The 15,420-nt window shown below is 35.8% G+C and overlaps 1 protein-coding gene and 1 long non-coding RNA gene across 2 annotated transcripts in view; one reads left to right on the top strand and one right to left on the bottom strand.

Moving 5' to 3' along the window:
- Positions 1-10,860, top strand: part of mmp24 (matrix metallopeptidase 24) — a 36,397-nt gene extending 25,537 nt beyond the window's left edge. The window contains exons 8-9 of the mRNA XM_055213292.2: positions 2,244-2,510; positions 7,575-10,860. Coding sequence (XP_055069267.1) covers positions 2,244-2,510; positions 7,575-7,912 — 605 coding nt within the window. The 3' untranslated portion in view covers positions 7,913-10,860. The remainder of the gene's footprint in view (positions 1-2,243; positions 2,511-7,574) is intronic.
- Positions 10,861-11,528: 668 nt separating this feature from the next.
- LOC129450484 (uncharacterized) lies at positions 11,529-14,987 on the bottom strand. The gene is made up of 2 exons (XR_008646350.2): positions 14,727-14,987; positions 11,529-13,320 (listed from the first exon to the last, which is right to left on the bottom strand). It is a non-coding gene; the product is annotated as an uncharacterized lncRNA (long non-coding RNA).
- Positions 14,988-15,420: the final 433 nt, after the last annotated feature.

Genomic DNA, 15,420 nt, shown 5'->3' with positions numbered 1-15,420 from the left:
AAATACAGGTAACAGCAGATACTTATGGGACATTTAATAATATAAATAAATCTTAATGTAAATATTGATGCACGTATTATATGGAGCAATACTGATGTACATATTAATGAAAAATAATATGAAGAAATATTAATGTAAAAATGTATGAAAATATTAATGTAAATATAGGTAAATATTGATGTAAATAATATATTAAGAAATATTGATGAAAATATAATATTAAGAAATATTAATGAAAATATTGTAAATATTGAGTGAAAAATTATATGAAGAAATATTAATGTAAATATTGATATAAATAATATATAAAGAAATGTTAATGTACATATTTTAAACATTGATGAGAATATTATATGAATAAATATTAATGTAAATATAGGTAAATATTGATGTAAATAATATGTGGAGAAATAATGATGCAAATATTATATGAATAAATATTAATGTAAATATAGGTAAATATTGATGTAAATATTATGTGAAGAAATATTAACATAAATATTGATGTAAATAATATATTAAGAAGTAATGATGCAAATATTATATGAAGAAATATTAATGTAAATATAGGTAAATATTAATGTAAATAATATATGAAAAAATGTTAATGTACATATTGTAAACACTGATGAGAATAATATATGAAGAAATATTAAGGTAAATATAGGTAAATATTGATGTAAATAATATATGAAGAAATAATGATGCAAATATTATATGAAGAAATATTAATGTAAATTTTATGTGAAGAAATATTAACATAAATATTGTTGTAAATAATACGAAGAAATAATGATGCAAATATTGATGCAAATATTAGATGAAGAAATATTAATGTAAATATAGGTAAATATTAATGTAAATACTATATGAAGAAATGTTAACGTACATATTATAAACATTGATGAGAATATTATATGAAGAAATATTAATGTAAATATTAATGTAAATAATATATGAAGAATATTGATGTACATATTGTAAACATCGATAAAAATATAATATAAAGAAATATTAAGTAAATATAGGTACATTTTGATTAAAAAATTATATGAAGAAATATTAACGTTAATAATTATGTAAATATTGATGAAAATATCGATGACAATATTATAAGTAGAATTACCGATGTGAATATCGATGATAATATTATATGTGATCTGTGATAGTAATCTGATGTTTAATACCATATTTAATTTATTTGACTATAAATCGAACAGCTTTCAAAATCTCAAATAAACTTGCCCGAATGGTAATGTGAACCTATGTCTTAAACTACAAATAAGGTACAGCTCTATCTATTAAACATCTGTGGCTCTGTCTGGATTAGTGTTAACTACCATCACACTTTTCGGCTCAGCTTGAGGAATTAAACGACAGCACATACAGTTTAAATACAAGCACACTGTAGGTCTGGTGAGATACAGTCGAGTTAAATGATGCCTGACTGTGAGTTCATCTCAGGAAACATCTGAATTTATTCTCAGATTTCTTCTTCTTATTAGATCTGGCATCCTCAGTGAATCTGTTCAATACTGTATTATCCTATCTGCTTATCTCTTGCTTTTTTCTCTCAAGCGCTCTTTCTCAACCCCCTAAGACTCATTAAATTAGCCCGACACAGTCTTGCTGCGCAAGTAAAGGCTGGGTGAGATATTTATAGCCCGAGTCTGCTGTTTAAAACTATGGGTGCGTGGAATCAAGAGGAATTTTAATGATTCCCGTTCTGATTCCGACTGCACTGCATAATTCAGATTTGTAGTTTGTTTGGTGTGTTTGTAAAGGCTTCTTCCACCCATGATACTTTGTCCCAACTATATACTAAATAAAAATACTATAAAATACAATATATAGAAACTACGTTGAATTAGAGTAAAACGCTGCTTTGCATGTGAATGCAAACTAAATCTTGTCATTTGAAAAACACTACATATCACAAGCATCAATACAGAATACAGTAAAACTTCTTTGTTGTGTTGGACAGGTTATCAAGAATCACTTTAACTGATTCAGTGACTAAGCGACTCATTATACTGATTCATCCAATAAATTCATATCTGATTGATTGTCCTTGTAATTTTTTTTTTCGAGATGAGTGCACAAAATAAAAATTGCATTGTACCAAGTGCAGATGACAAGAAAAATCTTTTGACCAATTTAAAGCAACAGATTCACATGAATCATTCGCAAATCATAATATGACCTGATCTTTTCTCATTCCCTTCCTCCTGTTGTCTTTTTAGGAGATAAATACTGGATCTTTAAGGAGGTTACAGCAGAGCCCGGTTACCCTCACAGTCTGGTAGAGATGGGCATCGGTTTGCCACGTGATGGCATCGACACGGCCTTACGCTGGGAGCCAGTTGGTAAAACCTACTTCTTTAAGGGCGATCAGTACTGGCGTTACAATGAAGAAAAGCGCATCGTTGACCCAGGCTACCCCAAACCCATCAGTGTATGGAGGGGCATCCCGGATAGTCCACAGGGAGCCTTCATCAGTCGAGAAGGATGTAAGTCAACAGCCCATTCATTATTAATGCCGCCATGCGGTCGGTGGACATTTTAAATGACTGCTCTCAAAGTTTAAGATGTTGGTGAATTCATCCCATTGAGCTTTAGTCATCATCATCTGATGCTCTGATAAACAGATCCTAATTGTTTAACACTCTTAAAAATACAGATGGTATAAAGGGTTCTTTATAAGAGAACCATTTTTGGTTAAATGCGGCTAAAACAGCAGGTGGATGCTGACTGCTTTGGTTGCTATGATACTTAGCTTTGTTTATCAGTTGTTGAACGATGCGCCGGTTGGATGTTGTGATATTTGTCCCACCCCTCCTCTACTATGATTGGACGGCCGATGAGAAGTGACATTGACGAGCTGAGCGTTTCACCCAAAGTTGAAAATTTTTTAACCCAGTGCAGCAAAAAGCTAGTTGCTGGCCTTCAGCGCGGACAAAACTCGCCAGCTGCTGCAAATTTTTGAAAAGTGTGATGCATCCATTGGAAACATACGACAGCGTAAACCTTGGTGTGCACACCCCTTAATAACACATTTTACAAGCACACAACACAAAATTTGTGGGCCTTGCAGTGCAGATGACTTTTGTTGATTGTTTCGTGTGTCGCGTTTTTTTAACAGTCCGCCTGAAAACAACACGAAGCTGAAACGTATGCAGGGTTCACGGAATAAAGTCTTTAAAAGATGTCAGAGAGTTTAGCTTGATGCAATTAGTGGAATCTAAAAGAGATATTTTAACGTGTTTGCCATTGTTGTTATGAACTTCAGAGACGTTCGTGAATGAATGTTTTAGTGTTTGCATACCGGTCTGTTATTGTGGAGACATTTCCTCCACCTAAACATGACGGGGTACAAAGTGAAACGTGACTGGTTGCTTTACGTGTCAGTTATATGGACTCTTAGGCGGTCCTTGGCCATTCAAAGCAGACCTTCAGTTCCCAGACCTATTTCTGTTCCAAAACTTTTGTGTATTAAAGGGCCACTCCATTTTTTTAAAAAATATGCTCATTTTCCAGCTCCCCTACAGTTAAACATTTGATTTTTACCATTTTGGAATCCATTCAGCTGATCTCCGGATATGGCAGTACCACTTTTAGCATAGCTTAGCATAATTTATTGAATCTGATTAGACCATTAGCATCACGCTAAAAAATAACATAAGAGTTTCTATATTTTTTCTATTAAACTTTTCCTATAAAATTTGACTCTTCTGTAGGTAGATCGTAAACTAAGACAGACGGAAAATTAATAGTTGTGATTTTCTAGGCCGATATGGCTAGGTAGGGGAGAGCGGGGTATGTTGTCACACTTTTCACACTGTCTAACATTTACTGAGCACCATACATCAAAATGGTATAAATCTCATACCAAATGAAAGAAGGAAGTCTTGGGCACATATGTTGTATTCATAACATCTTTATATCTTATCTCATTACAGAGTTGTAGACTGTTGAATAGTGACTGTGCACTTGTGACAATTTGCCCCATCGGAGGGTAAGTTGTCACACTAGGGCGGGTAAGTTGTCACACTAGATTATCTAAAAATAAGAACACAACTACTTAATTGTGAATATTGATTTTAATTTTTAAACTCAAACCAAACTGGAAATATAAACATCCGTGCCTGGAGAATCTGGAAAAACAATTATTTCAATCCAAATAATGCACATTTCAATTAAGTGGCAAGACCACTTTACTTTGAACTTTGGTTCAAATGTTCTATGGCTTTCACATAAAACCAGATAACTGAATGGAACGCTGCAGATAACTTGCTTAACTTAACATGTTTAACCTCTGAACAAAACAGATGCCCTGTATGACTAATAGGACTCATCTCCAGAATCACAATTCTGACACACATAAATTGCCTGGCCTGAGGTGCAAGCATCATGGGCCCAATTGTTGCATTTTACACATTTTACCCAGGTCTCCTTTGGACGACTCTTTGAAAATGGCTCTACACAGACGAGGCAGAAGCACTCTTCATCATCTGATGATGACTCTTGCATGATTTTTCTTCTTTTAGCTGCCTTGTTTTTCATAGGTCCAGATTTCTGCTTCCCTTTCTTTTGAAACAGCTTTTTGCTAGATTGAGGCTTATTCTTTTCTATATCATGTTTTCTGAGCATGTTCGATGTGTTTGTTTGTACAGGGGCAAGTTGTCAGATGTGACGACTTGCCCCAAAGTCATTGAGACAACTTGCCCCATACTTACTTGTGTGCTAATGTTGTCTAAATCTCAAGTTTAGCTCATCATATCACTTTAGCTAAAGTATCAAAAGACACTTTACGGTCTCCTCTATTTTGTGCAAAATAATCATTTTAAACATTCACACCTAACAAAGTTGTATTGCATAAAATGTAAAGTGATTTTTTTTTACTTTTTAAGCAGAAAAATAAGAAAATTGTGCTAACCTCAGATTACAGTGATCTTGACCACATGTGAACAGGAAGTTCACTATAGAAGAAGAAGTCACATAAAGTGGCTATTTGATTTTTGAGATAGAGCCTCTAGTGTTGGAGTTATTAACAGTGTGACAACTTACCCGTGTGACAACTTACCCCGCTCTCCCCTACTATACTCTCATTCTGGCATAATAATCAAGGAATTTGCTGCCGTAACATGGCTGCAGCAGGCGTAAATAATATTACGCAGCACCTGAAAATTGTCCCGTTGTTAACTTTCAATAACTGGGGACTATTTTCGGGCACTGCATAATATCATTGCGCCTCCTGCAGCCATGTCAATATCAAAACTCTTTGGTTATTTTTTAGCGCAATGCTAATGGTCTAATCAGATTCAATGGATTACGCTAAGCTATGCTAAAAGTGCTAGACCCGGAGATCAGCTGAATGGATTCCAAAAAGGTAAAAATCAAATGTTTAACTCTAGGGGAGCTGGAAAATGAGCATATTTTCAAAAAAAGTGGAGTGGCCCTTTAAAATTTACCAACACAACTGTTGCATGAATATATAATGATGGCAATAATCATAGTCGATACAATGTCATTTATGTAAATCAGCTGAATTCTGCTGTATTACATAATGTTTACAAGCTCATTTAATGTATTACAGATCCTTTTTACTCAAAGGCTATAGGTTCGAGTCCCAGGGAACACACACTCTTAAAATTAATGTGTCCACCGCAAGGCACTTTGCCTATGCCAAATGCATTCATGTAACTCTACCTTGAAGTTTATGTATTTGCAGTAAGGGAATGATATTTCTGCCAGCCGTGTCATAACCTCCTGACAGGACACAAGATGGGGACACCAGGAGCCTTACACAGAATGTTTGCTCTTCCCCTAGCTCGTAATATTTCTGTCACTCAGACTTTGCAGACGGGATTTGAGATGTCGTGCTTGGCAGGATAGAGAAAGTTATTGAGGAGAGAAGTCAGGGAGGAAGGTCGAGCACTTGATCAATCACAATCTCGTGGGTTTTCGTCGACAGCTTTTGCACTGTATTTACCTGTGTGTACGTCTGCGGTTCTGGGCTTGTACGCTTCTGTTTGCGGGTTTGTGTGTAGTTCACATTCGTCTGTTTATTTGGTCCGCTGGTCTCGACGGGATTGCGTAACCCTGGAACTTTTTGAAATACTGTGTCATTGAATCTTCGCAAGGACGGCTATTTATGTGATCATCATGAATATGAATTGAGTATTTTAAGAAGGTCGTGCATCACTGCCTGCACGTAAAGAAAAATATTTGCTTTCATAAGCACTTTTGTGAACGGTTTTTAATCAATGAGCTATGTTTACAACGTGGCAAACAAATAGGCTTTTATACAACGATGCAACCTTTTTGCAAATTTTATGTGACCCTTGACCACAAAACCAGTCATAAGGGTCAATATTCTCTGAAAATCTGAAAGCTGAATAAAAGCTTTTCATTGACATATCGTTTGTTAGGATAGGACAATATTTGTCAAAATTTTATGAAAATCTCCTTTAAAGTTGTCCTGTAAAATTAACTACTCGTAAGGTGTAAAGTAAGTGGCTGAAAATGCTAAAAAGAAGTTTCTCATGATTTCCTTAAAGGTGAAATGTGCAATATTATATGTAAACTCAATTTCAACTTGCAAATCATAAAAAAAAACTAAAAAAGTTGATATCATATAAATGTCTTTATTTAAAGGAACACGCCAACGTTAGCTTATTCACCGTATCCCCCAGAGTTAGATAAGTCCATACATACCCTTTTAATCTCCGTGCATCCTGTAACTCTGTCTGACGCACCCACCGCTAGCTTAGCACAAAGACTGGAAGTAAATGGCTCCAGCTAGCATACTGCTCCCAATAAGTGACAAAATAATGCCAACGGTTTCCTATTTATATGTTGTGATTTGTATAATCATATCTATATTTTGCCATAGATATGTATAAAGGCTAGATGTCTCCCCCGCGCTGCTGGCCAATTGAGTAGACTTGTTACGGCGGAATCTCTAACGTCATCACCTGGCGGCCATCTTACCACAGGCAGCTCGCTCACTCGTAGCATTGAGTTTTAATGGTGCTGGTACTTTTAAATGTCCACAACGTGCCCAATTTTCTACCGATTTCCAAACGGCTGTCTTGTCAAAAACGTCAAAGATGTACCTATGACACTACATACTTATACAAAAAAAAAACATGTTAAATGTTAAGAATTATAGCCACATCAATAACGTTTGTAAGAAACCAAACCATTTGAAAATTGGTAGAAAATTGAGCAAGTTATGATCATTTAAAAGTACCTGCACCATTAAAACTCAATGCTAGGAGTGAGCGAGCTGCCTGTGGTAAGATGGCCGCCAGGTGATGACGTTAGAGACTCCGCCATAACACATCTATCCTTAACACATATCTATGGTTACAGCATGCACGGAATGAAAAAATTATGTATGGACTTATCTAACTCTGGGGGATACGGTGTATAAGCTAAAAGTCCCAAAAAGTCGCCGTGTTCCTTTAATAGATTACAATAAAATGAAAGATTAGTCTATTAGGTTACAAATCATTTTAGATATTCAAATAATTGTCCATATTGTAATGCAATCTTGTGTTTCTCTCTAGTTTATACCTACTTCTACAAAGGAAAGGATTACTGGAAGTTTGATAACCAGAAGTTAACAGTGGAACCAGGCTACCCCAAATCAATCATCAAAGACTGGATGGGCTGCGACCAGTCGGAAGTCGAAAAGAACAAAGACCGGCACCTTCCGCACGATGACGTCGACATCATGGTGGCCATCAACGACGTCCCCAGCACTGTAAACGCCATTGCCGTGGTCATCCCGTGCATACTTTCACTGTGCATTCTGGTCCTCGTCTACACTATCTTCCAGTTCAAGAATAAAAACGTTCAACAGCACGTCACCTACTACAAACACCCGGTGCAGGAGTGGGTATGACAGACCGGGAGGCGTTTTGGACCCCAAACGCTTGAGAACCTACGTGAGGGCTACTATGCTGAGGTTGGAAAGCATACGTGACCAGTGCCTGTTTTCCGAACAATCTTGTCCCGGGACAATAACAAAGACAAGACAAGAGAATCAACTCCAGTCGAAACTAATATCGCAATTTTTTATTGCATGAGCCCAAGAGATGAAACTTCTGAGAAGCGCGTGGGTTCGAATTTTTTGGTCACAGAACCAACGTTTCCAGACCACAAGATTCTACTGCAGATCAACAGATGAATCCTCATTGTTCTCAGAATAAACTTGTATTTGAAGTATTATCAAAGAAACTAATGAACAAAAATCAAATAAAAATCAAGACTTGAAAAACAAAGTAGGTAGAAAGGCCATAAAAAAAGAATACCAAGGAATTTTACGGATCATGCCGTCTTTTATTCATGGGGTGAAGGGTTTTACGACTAATACTCAAAGACTTTTTAAAGGGTTGGGAGGCATAAAAAATAATAATAGCAACTGTCTTTATAGCTTCAATCCGAATGTTTGTTTGCGAGATATTTCTTTCTTTTCACACCTGCCTACGGATTTCCACAAAGCAGGAATAATGTTTGATTTATAATAACTAGGGCAGTCTTAATACCTCCTCCTACGCTGTACTGTACCGCGCTTCTATTTTTCTTCTTCGCCGTTTTTATCCGTCTCTAACAAAGGACGATCTCTTTTTTTGATCGGATTTGGTTTATAGACAGCATTCGTATTACGTTTTATAGGAGAATCGTTTGTAACAGCGTTCAAAAGGAAAATGGAGACAAGCCTTTAGGATTGCTCTTTTCTGCAAAGTAGGACCGATTACAATTTACATGCAATGCATACATTTTATTGATCACATTTTCTTTTTTTATAGTCTTGATTTTAATGTAGTGTTTTAAATATGTGTGCCAGACAGGACCGTGACTTTATAAACAGCACATCTGAACACGAAATGATTTCCGTTGCCTACAGGAGATGATCTACTGTATCCTCACCGAATGAACATAATCTTCTGTGTCTTACGTTAAAGTGACTTCAATTTCACGTCTTCGATGTCTGTCGAGTGCTTTTATTGGTACGACGGTGAAAGGCGTGTTTGACTCGTCTCTGATCTCATCTGCTCACTGGATGGACCTGAGATGTTATTGATATTTTTGGGTTAACCTGATAAGGCTTGAGACGCATAAATATAAAAGGTTTGTAGCATCTTAATCAATATATTAAGATGGTAGAGCTGGCGAGACTCCCTTATAAGGATTGTCTTTAGCTTTTCTTTATTCATCACTAATACGTTTTTGCCTTAACACATACACTTTGGTGTAGTACAATAAGTTTATTTACCTATAGGGAAGAAACAAGGCATTTTAGTTGGACAAGTTTTTTTTTTATTCTGTGTAAATATTGTATGCTTAGTTCAACGGAGCATTGATGTGCTATAGAAACTACCTGCTGTGTTTATAACGTGTCTGCAAATACTCTGCCAATGGTCATATTTCTACAGTGAGCCGGATTCCTTGACGTGATATTTGACAGAAGAAAAAGATGACATGCAGGAAATTCGATTTGGGTAATACGTTTCAACGAACACAAATGTTTTCTGAGCAGCCTTCTTGTTGGTCGAGTGAACGTTTTTGGGAACTTTGAGGTTTCGTGTTCGTTGTTGGTTAAGAGAAAAAAATTATTGTCTTCCAAAGTGACATTTCTCCCAGTGTGGTTGTATGAATATGTCTTTAAACAGTCCTTCCAGAAAAACACAGAGTTTTTTGGTGATTGTTGCGAGCAATTTCATTTATGCAAATGAAATTGCGGGAACTTGCCAAAATTGCGGTAACTTTCAAAAACTGCGTGAACTTGCAGCTTTTCATTGATGTTCACGTCGCATAATAACAGTTTTCAACTTTCTGCTAAGATATGTATGACTTTTTGCTACGAAAATGCGGGGATTATGAAATCATGCAAGCCCGCATATTTTGCGAGCAGAAATCGGCAATTTATGCGGCGTATTTAAAAAATGCGGCCCCCGCATAAATATGCAATCGCATAATCGCGTTTTTCTGGAGGGACTGTTTAAAGGGGAAATAACATACAGCCGCTGGTTTAAGAGTTAAAACGAAGCACGATTTCTATACAATTGTATTTACACAGCAATTCAAGGTACAATGGTATGATCATGATATTATTATTGTATCATGCCCACAATGCCATGGTAATACCATCTCCACAAAACCATGTTTTTTGTAACTACGATCTTCGGTGTAATGTTGCCGTTCTTTTGCATCGGCTATATGATGTTTCCTTAAGATGTTCGTGGACTTCCCCTTTAAAGGCATTGTGCCTTGTCTTACAGTCTGCAATGGCACATTGAGCTCCTCAAAACTTTCAGACGTTACATATTTTATCAGCGCATACATGAATTGTTTTCCTTGATTATAAATCAATGCCTTTACTAGTCGTGTTAGCATTTATTTCAGTGGACCTGATTGTCATGTCATTTTTGGATGTGTTGATGCGAGCAGCTTGGCCGTGGGTAGAAGCTAGAGCAGATTTTACATATTTGTGCCCACTTGGGAAAGACTCGATGTTATTGTCTCTCAGATAAGCATTTTTATTAATCAACTCCTCCGTATCTAGAGCACCTGCTCGATCCGACAAGCAATGTGGCAATGGAATCGTCCACTGTCTCGGGTACAGGAGGTTCTGGGTGGGAGTATTTGAAATGAAACACACTGTGCTTAACCAGTTGTCTTCCTCGAATCAGAAGTGTCAAGTGAGCTGGTGTCAAAAACGATTTGCTCTAAGACAGTGTGGCACGAAGGAGTGTGCGGTTTTATGTGTTTTTCGCATTCGAATGTTCAGCTCTACATATATTTAAGTGACGTGTCGCTAAGAGAGTTGAAGCGTATTTATCAATGTAAGGTTAAAGAAAAAATACGTGGCAAGGCTGCTTGAATTCTCTGAATAGTGTTTGCGGAAACAGATCTGGGATGATTAAGTTGTAGCTAAATCTAATGTACGTGAAAACGTGACTATGTTATGCGCTGGTGATTTCGTATGAACACGTAAGATGTGAATCGTACAAAAACGTATAATTTTCTGAAACAAGCAAGAATGTAACTCCTCCTTTAAGGCGAAGTATAGTCTATTTTTTATGCGAGGGTCCACGTATAGTACGCATATCGCATTTTTCGTCTGTACACGCACCACCGGTTTTTGAAATCTTGCATACTTTGTACGCATAGCTCGGGTATGCGCCCACAGTAGTATGTAGCCCAGGAGATGCGTTGCATTTTATCGCAATGCGCATGCGTCGAACGTCTGGTCTGTGTACAAGTATGAGTCAAATAAGTCAAATATACTTTGCAAGGCTGTGCGTTCGAGTATGCAAGTACTTTTGGGTACTTTTGCGTATACTCCGGCCTTACTATACTAGCAGATCGTACTAAAAAATACGTACAAATGAGGTCATACGAATGAACCACCTCGTAAAATAGTAAAAAAATTACCATGAGATTGTCTAAGATTGTGGTCCGCACACATCATTTTCTGTTTGAAAGTAAACTGCACTATCATTTTTATTTACCGGTACACAGTTTTGGACCATTCCATAGGAATTTTACAGACATATAGATCACTAAGCAAGCCAGTATTATGTGTATATATATGAACACAGTTTAAACTTTAAACAAACCTATGTCAGAAGTGAAATGTTTAACAGAACTAAAGTGTATTTATCAAAGGTGGATATCTTTAGAGATGTTTGTTGTAGGGTCATGTGAAAGGTTTGTAATGCTAGAGGCGTACAGTATCATATGAAAAGCTATTTATTTATCATTAATAGAGACGTAAGGGTATTCGACACAGTTTAATTTAAAATCAAGGTGAAGCCATGCCTATAACCACATTAGTTGCACAGAAAAAATAAATAAATAAACCGAACTGTACAGGGAGACATAAATAATAGGAATTCTCTGGTAATTTGCCTCTTTTTAATGGGTACGATTGTGGCTTTGGACAACAGTCACTTTTAACCCAAGCTGCTGTTGCCTTTTGTTTTTACTGTACTTTTATGAAACTAACAATAGGACAAACATATCAGAGGTATAGTGAAGGACCCAACTGTATTTACGCTTTCGATTACAGCGGGTTAATTTTAAACGGAGATTTTATCAAAGATAGCTTTAAAGTTTTTTTGGTTCGTTTTTTCTTGACTGACCGTTGCGGGAATTGTATTACTGTATATAATTGTTTTTCCCTTTGACAGAATTGAAGAGTGAAAAGTTTCACTCTATAATTTGAATCAAACTATTCTGATTCTGTCCTTTTTGATATTTTTCTGATTTGCAGGTAAAATGTCGCAGTCTGCTCAGATTTTGTCCAAGTTTTAATGGTCATGTAAATATAAAGATTTCCTGAAACTTTTTGAAATTCAATCTTTTGTATTTTCTTTCACTCTAACTGTAGCCAATAATTTCACATTGTCATGCATAATGTTATATTTCTTCAGGACAAGTGATTTTAAACAGACTTGCTTTACTAATATTAGATATTATTTAAGCTTTATTGGTTGAACTGTTTTTAACGCTATAAACAATGGGTCATTTTTGTTTTCGGTTTTTAGTCTACAGTTTTACACTGTGTATCTAATACCACCATGTTCAAAGAAAAATGTCAATAAAATAAAATTACATAAATGTCGAGTGTTTTCTGGTTACTGGATAGATTAATATAATAAATGCATAATATTTATGCAAATATATTTCATTCACTTTGGATTAAATACATATTTTGTCACTTTGGATAAAGCATCTGCTAAATGAATAAATGTAAATGTTTTTGTACCATTAATGTAGGTGGGTATAAACAGCATAACAATACATGCTTTAATATGCAATCATTACGCAAGTCCAAAGCTGTTGATCTGAACAGATTTACATTAAGCACAAACCTAAAAATAATGGTAATTGTAAAATACATATTCATGTTTTGTTTGCTGGTTGAATTCATAATTACTTACAAACGAATAAATAGTATCAAACGAATTTAAACAGCTTTACAACAGCATCTTCTTATGTTTAGTTGCCATATGTTGAATTCGGCACACATTTATCTAAGAAGTTGTAAATGTCCAGTTTCTCTTGCATGATGAAGTCTCTAGTACCAGTTTGTGCATGAAATCATGAAACTCATGTCATCTACCCTTCTGGTGCCTATTTTGCATTGAGGCAGTTCGGTTTCTGGATCCAGATGGTCCTTGGGGTCAGGACCGGTATCAGAGTGGACAGTGGATGAAGATGCCTCACCTTGGGATGACAGGTTGCCCTGATCCCTTTGTTTCTGGTCAGTAGCAGAACTGGTACTGTGCTCGGACCCCATTTCTATAACAGAATACAAATCATGGTATTACCATTGTACATCCCCCCAAAAAAACCTAATAACACCATGGTACTTTGCTATATACCATTGTATGTATGTGATACCCCAAAGTACTAAAAATACTGTGGTAAATGTCTAAATATATAAACAAAATAAATAAACATGGTATTGCCATTTTATGTCCCAAAACATGTAACATGAAATTGTACTGTGGAAATACCCTCACTGTAAAAAATTTGCTGTAATTATGCAGCTGGTTGCCAGTAACTTATTGTAGAAGACATAAAGACTGAAAATGTTTCATGTTCATTTAACTTTGAAAAAACTGTTACCAGTAAATAACATAAATGTAAAATCTACAGTAAGTTACTGGCACCTAGGTCAGGTGTATGGCTGGGCAAAAAAAATATTTTACGATTAATCTTTTTTTTACGTGGTTGATTCAAAATCGATTCTCAAAGGCCATGAATCAATTTTTTTTATGAAATAACCTGATTCTGTTTGATCAAGGAATGCGACTGTTCTGACTTTTTTCAGCATACATTTTTCATCTTGAATCAAAATTGTATTGTATTTAACATAATTGTAAGCATTTGAAAATTAGAGAAGGGTTCTGTTTTAATGTACCCAAGTGTACCTAAAATAAAAGAGTTTAATATACAGGTTTGTGGCTCTTAATTTCTTTTTATTAATTACCCACTTGTAAATGTACATTCATTCACTGTTCTTTTTTTATGAATATAGTATTTGTATTAAATCTAAATTCATTGAGTTGAATCGAGAATCGAGTATAAAAATCGATCCGAGAATTGAAATCTTAAATCAAACCGAGAATCGACATTGAATCGCTTTGATAGCTTGTGAATCGAAATCGATCTGGAACATATGAATCGATACCCAGCTCTAGTCAGGTGTCTCCAACCCTACTAACCCTAGAACGGAGATAACCCAGGGTTAAGGGCAGTGTGAAAAGCCCTAGTATGTGGCCCAAAGTACTTTAAATAATACCACAGTATACGTCTAAAAACATAGTATTTGCATTGGACATAAAAAAACATGTTACATGAAAGGGTGCTTGTGAAGGTTCCTTATTGGTACAGAATGTGAAGACATCAGATGATAATCATAATATTGCACATTGCTTATATACCACGGTATGCGTCCCACCCTAAAATACCATATAAATGTCCAAAAGTCATAACTGGTAGTAATAACATGGTACCTTTCCGTTACTACAATTTAGTAACATGTTTATGTCAAGGTCTAGCAGCAGTAAACACAGCAAAATACTGAGAAGACTGCACGAGCTACATACACAACAAACACTTAGGGAGCATTTGTCCCCGTGGCTGGGACAAAAACAGATCAATAATGTGCGTTAACGAGCCAAGGTACGGCAACACTTTACCCCATGCGGCTCCTGCCCGCTTTCACAGCTACGATTAGCTCGAGATGTTTCCAGGCAGAAAACACACAGCGACAGTCTTTGAGGGTCACAGGCGCGCGCCGCTGTTCTGACGTTTCGCGAGTGGCCAGCTAATGGAAGTGTCAACAAACGTGACGTCACACTGAGATTCGGACGTGATTTGCTCACCGTTCGAGGAGAGGCGTGTCCGGTTGCTATGCAGGTTTTTAGCAGACGAGTAAAAACATTTTCCAGCAGCCAGTCTTGGTCACTTTGACAATAACAACAGAATCTATAACAACAATTATTTTAAAATTTGCTGATAAAAAAACTTTGTTGTTTGTATTTCTTTATGCTTTTAAGTGAAAATAGGGATCAGCATAATAAAAAGTAATCACTGTAAAGGTCTCAATATCTGTTCATTTTGCATGGTATTAATGTGATTTATACATTATTTGCATTTATATTATTTTAATATTGGCACAATATAATCAATATAAAAATGCATTATTTAAAAAAAAACATCAATTTAAAAATATTAATATGCCAAAAGAGACATGCAATAAATATTAATAAGATATGTATTTATTTAGTTTTTATACTCTTTCGTTGTCATAAAAGCGATCTTTTTTACTTATATATCTTTATATTTTATTTTCTTTATTTTTTCACAATAGTGTAAAAGATTGCCTTACTC

Source organism: Misgurnus anguillicaudatus, chromosome 8 (assembly GCF_027580225.2).
Source record: "Misgurnus anguillicaudatus chromosome 8, ASM2758022v2, whole genome shotgun sequence".
Classification (NCBI taxonomy): domain Eukaryota; kingdom Metazoa; phylum Chordata; class Actinopteri; order Cypriniformes; family Cobitidae; genus Misgurnus; species Misgurnus anguillicaudatus.
The sequence above is the reverse complement of the archived record's forward strand: the minus strand, read 5'-3'. Positions and strand labels throughout refer to the sequence as shown.